The following is a 5,149-nucleotide window of genomic DNA, read 5'->3' as shown; positions in this document are numbered from 1 at the left end:
GGCCCGATCCGAGCGTCCTCGGCACCGAGGGCTCGCGGGTCCCCAGGGGAGGAGGCGAGTCCGGGGCCGGGCTCTGAGCTCTTTGGCGCCCCCACCCCCGTTTTCCGAGCCCTCCACGCTGCGGCCACAGTCCCCTCCGGACCATGGCCGACGACGACGTGCTGTTCGAGGATGTGTACGAGCTGTGCGAGGTGATCGGCAAGTAAGTCTCTAGGCGAGGGAGCGGGAGTGTGGAAAAATGCATCTCAGGGATGCCCGGGTCCCTCCCGCACCGGCGCCGGGCCTGCCCCCTGCCCTCCCTTCCCTGGCGCCTCCCAATTCCTGCTCCCTCTCCAGCATTTAGGAACTGGGACCTGGACCTCCTGCCGGTGGGGGTCCGGGGAGCTCCCCGGGTGGAGGCGGACCAGCCGAGGCCGGCCACCCCAGGAGGCTTAGGGCCGGCTGAAATCCGCTGCCCGCATTTTTTCTGACGGCTGCACAGGGACGTGGCAGATCGGATTTTATAGTTGCTTCCTGAGAACAGTTGAGGGTTATTGTTATCTTGAATGTAGCACAGACCCTTAACGAAAAGAGCAGCTTGCATTTCTTTTGCTTGCACGGAGAGCGAGCGAGAACGTCCAGCTTTCTAAATTGTGGGGTGTGTGCCTATTGTGCAAGATATTAGATGCCTTTGTGTTCACCCCATGCCCAGATTGGAGGGGGTCGTCTCAGACGGGGTGCGATCAGTTCCACCCGATTCCTCACCCTGTGTAGACAAACATGGAAAGAGTTGAGGGCATCCCAATTTTTAACGCCTCGTTATGCAATGACTGTTAAATCCGTCTCCGAGGCTCCCCTTGACTGTTGGGATGGTGGTTGGCGTGGTGGAGCTGTCTGCTTTGAGTCACTGGTCTGGTCTAGAATATAGAACTGACAGTCCAAATGCTCATCCTTTCATCTGTGTTGTATAATTTCGCTAGGGAAAGGCAGGGAATCAGATTAATCACAGGGCTGATTGAGAATTAAATCTGCAGTTCCTCATCTAATTGTCCATTCCTTAAATCTGTTTTGAATAGTTTCCTTTTCATTCTTGTCAAACAATATTCCAAGTGCACAATCCTGCTAATTTGCTTGGGAGGGAGGGAGGGAAAAGCTGGCAATTTGAAGTTGATTTCTTAGCTCCGTGTGTATTCTGTGGCTTCAGAAGTTGGGGAGATCGGGTTGAAGAGTAATCGGGGCTTATTTAATGGGGCTGCGGGATAGCTACCATGGAAATATTTACCGCTCCCCCCACCCCCATGGGGTGCTTTATTGTCTATTTTCGAGTCTGTATTTAGGAATTGAAAGGAAGACTGTAGAGCAATTGGCTCAATGTCTCAAGTTATCTGTAGTACTCAATTTCAATTGAAGTGCTGAAAACTCATTTTTATCTTCCATACTGAGGTATGTGCCTTGCCTCAGATGGTGAAATTGTGACTAGAGCTTGCTACACACTTTACTCAGACCCAATTGATATGAGGACGTGTTACTCCTTGCCCCTATTGTTACATGATCAGCTCGTCTACTAGAAGGATATCCAAATGTGTCTTAGTGAAGTGGTTGTGGAAGCACTCTAGAACAACCCTGCTCAGAAGATAGATAAGGTAATTTGAGCCACACAGGTAATTTTAAATTTTGTAGTGGCTATGGCCACATTTGAAAATACACAGACACACACACAAGCTAAGAGTTAAAATTAAAATTTAATTTGAACAATTAATCTGAAATATGATCATGTCAACATGTAACCACTATAGAAAGTATTAATGAGATCATTTGCATCCTCGATTTCATACTAAGTCTTTGAAAGCCAATGCACATTTTATAAACAACACCACATCTCATTTCTAATGCTAAGCTACATGCTCATCAGCAACATTGGTTCTGTGTTTAGATTCATATAATTTGTATTTGAAGAAGCAGTTTTATGTGCCCAAGTTATGCCAAACATACTTTAAAGTTTTCCAATAACTGAATTTGTATTTGGTTTTACATTTAGATTAATTAACAGTAAAAAGAATTTAAAATTCATGTCCTCAGTAAGGCTAGCCACATGTCAAATGCTCAAAAACCACATGTACCTATCAGTTTTACAGAGATGTATCCAGAGTTCTCCCCCTCTGACCCCCTTTTTTCTTTCTTTCCAGTTTTATAAGTACCCAGGAAAGGTAAAGTAGGTGTTTCTCAAAAGCCCCCAAATGACTGTGTGTCAGGGAGTGGGGGGTTAAATGATGTTTGTTGCATCTTAGTGATAGCTGATCTACATGAACCAGCAAAGCCCTAACTGGAAAATGTGAAATTATTATGTTATAATTGTTATTTTGTTATATTGATTGGAAATAGCCACCTTTAATAAATTTTGAAACGTGATTCTGATTACTTAAGGTTTTCAAGGGTACTGATGTGGTTGCTGTCTTTCAAAAGTGGTTATCAGCTTTACATGAACACTGTCAGTGTTCTGCTGACTTTTTATCGATTGAATATTTTAGGAAATATACTTTGGTAGAGCTGAAGCCATCTCTTCAGTTGCTGCAAAGCTGACTGGGGAGGGAACGCAAACAAGTGTTGAGGTAATAGGTTCGGTGTGGTTCCCTTAGAAACCATGAACTTTGACATCTCATTAATATTCTATAAAAATCTGACTTGGTGAGTGCCATTTATAATAAGCCATTCCATGAATTAATTCAAGGGAGCCTTAGTGGTAAGGAAGTGTAATGGTGATGTTTCTCACCCTGTATAAAGGTTGAGGGTTTCGCTAATAAATTATCTCAGACTATATTGACCTGGACATTGGAATTCACCTGAGATTTTCTTTCAGGAGCCCTTGACAGCATATTATTTGAAATTAGAATTTTTGTTCAACTCTGAATTTAAGCAGCAAGGCCTTGAAGATGTTCACTTTTTGTTAATGTCTATCTACATTCCATGGAATTTTGTTTCTCTTTTATACCAAATCAGTATCCCAAGTTGTTTTTGATTATGTATCATGGTCTTAATTTTCATTGACTTACTTTAGATTCCATATCTCCAGAACGATTGGCCAGTCCACTCATTTATGAACCTATGTTTGTGAACCTATATTCCCAACCAATCACCCACCCAATCACTCATCCACTTACACTATACATTAGGCCTGAGTTGGTGGCCTAAAAAACTCCAGTTTCATTTAGTCCTTCAGTGTGTTTTGTTGCTTCTGCTATGGTTGAGAAGGACATCTTGTAGAATGAAGAGTTTTAGAGTATAAGCTCATTTCTTTGGAATATATGTTTTCTTGATACTTTGAGGTAATCATTTGGCTCACTAAGGTTGCTGGGAGTGTGTTCTTTCCTTCTTTTTTTAATTAAAGCCCCCCTTTCCCTTTTCAAAAGTCTTGCAGAAACTCCTTTGGATGCCCATTATTTTCATAACATTTCCCCAAGGTAACATCTTTCAAGTGACTGAAAGAAATTTTCAATGATGAGACCATATCATGGTCCCCAAATGAATGTTTTGCCTTAGCAACCATGGTACTGTTACTGAAAAGGGGTGGTATTATTATATCAACACAGGTTTCTGGCTGATTTCTACATCATGGTCATTTGTAGCATTTTTTGCAAATGTAAAGTTAACTAGGTAAGTATACAGTCAGTAATACTGTAAAGTGAAATTTTTAGAAGATTTATCCAAATCAAAACAAACAAACCACCACCTACTTTCTTGGTATTGCAGTTTTTGTGAAACAGTAAGAAAATGCACCCTATTTTCACCTGTGTGGGCAAAATATTTGCCCCCGTATTTAGGATCTCTAGGAACCTGTAACTTGACTTTTCTATGTCAGTAGGACATAAACTAAAATTGGAATGTTGCGGTATAACTCTTGCTCAGTGATGACATGCAAGCTTGTGAGGTATGTTATAGTTGCTTACACCTCAAGAGCACGTATCATATTTAATTACAATTACTTATTTAGGGGTTTCTCTATCTAGCTAATGGGGAGCTTCATGAGGGCAGATCAAACATCATACACATCCTTATTACTTAACACAGTGCCTCCAAAGTAACAGTCACTTAGTAGCTCAGGGATGAATTGAGTAGTTTTTATAGAATCTCATTAAAAGGCAAAAAAGCATGTTTATCAGCCATAGAGTAATAATTGTCCCAAAAGGCTGCATTTGTGTAAAGAAATAGTTCTCTACCTGTCTGCGTATTAGAATCACCAAGGGAGCTTTTAGAAAAGATCAATACCAGAGCCCTGTCTGATCAATGAAATTAGAATCTCCAGGTCTTAGACATTGTGTGTCTACACACACACACACACACACACACACACACACGTACTTGTATAAATTAAGCTCTGTAAGTGATTCTAATGTGCAGCTACTATGGAGAATCATTGGTTTAAAAACCTAGATTTTGTATTTAATATTGGGGGACTAGCCTTTCAGAGGCTTGAAATTTTTAACAAGTAGAATAAAAATATTAGAGGGATATTTCAGCCAAAAGCCCAATAATGAATTTTCTCTTTTATGCACATGTGTTTCTGAGCCTTGTTATATGAGAATTTTGTTCCAGCCTGTATTTGGCTCCGATTTCTTGGGCCTTTAAGATTCATATTTATTTATGGCACACATCTATTGCTAACATGGTGACTGTCTGATGTTTGGAACAACACAGAACAAGGATTGCTCCAATAACAGTTAATGATGATGACTGGCTGCTGTAATGACTTAATTCAGTATTAAGAAATATAACAGTTTAATATGGATTGTGTTTGCACATACACTCTATTAAAGAGTATGGCTAAGTGCTTTATATTCTTTAAGTCCATACTTGTGATTCAAATGTTGTTTACCAGAGAATTAAGTTAAATGCAAACTTTACAGAAACACTGGATTATTAATATGTGAAATCGGTAGTTTAACATTGAGAAAAATCAGCTTTACTAATGGGTATTAATCACTATGGTTTTTGGATGTATTGGTTTGAGTTTCTAGTACCACAGGGGAATCTTTCTTGGAAATCTTAACTAAACACTGTAGGTAAGCTACCGTCGGGCTTTTTTTTTTTTAAGATTATTTTATTGGGGGCTCTTACAGCTCTTATAACAATCCATACATCAATTGTATCAAGCATATTTGTACATATGTTGCCA

The 5,149-nt window shown here is 40.4% G+C and overlaps 1 protein-coding gene across 9 annotated transcripts in view; it reads left to right on the top strand.

Moving 5' to 3' along the window:
- The first annotated feature begins 50 nt into the window (after window positions 1-50).
- The window catches only part of CASK (calcium/calmodulin dependent serine protein kinase), a 512,028-nt gene continuing 506,929 nt past the window's right edge, over window positions 51-5,149 (top strand). For 4 of the 9 annotated variants that reach the window (XM_004714577.2, XM_030885408.2, XM_045289403.1 and 1 more), the window contains exon 1: window positions 52-202. In XM_004714577.2, the coding sequence (XP_004714634.1) occupies window positions 144-202 (59 nt within the window). In that variant the 5' untranslated portion in view covers window positions 52-143. Of the gene's footprint in view, window positions 203-5,149 lie in introns of all 9 variants that reach the window. The other 5 variants (XM_004714576.3, XM_045289402.1, XM_045289401.1 and 2 more) reach the window with 2 other exon arrangements.

This window comes from Echinops telfairi, unplaced genomic scaffold (genome assembly GCF_000313985.2).
Source record: "Echinops telfairi isolate 266 unplaced genomic scaffold, ASM31398v2 ScPeMD7_26;HRSCAF=91, whole genome shotgun sequence".
Lineage (NCBI taxonomy): Eukaryota > Metazoa > Chordata > Mammalia > Afrosoricida > Tenrecidae > Echinops > Echinops telfairi.
Note: the sequence above shows the minus strand (reverse complement) of the source record. Positions and strands in the feature narration are given on the sequence as shown.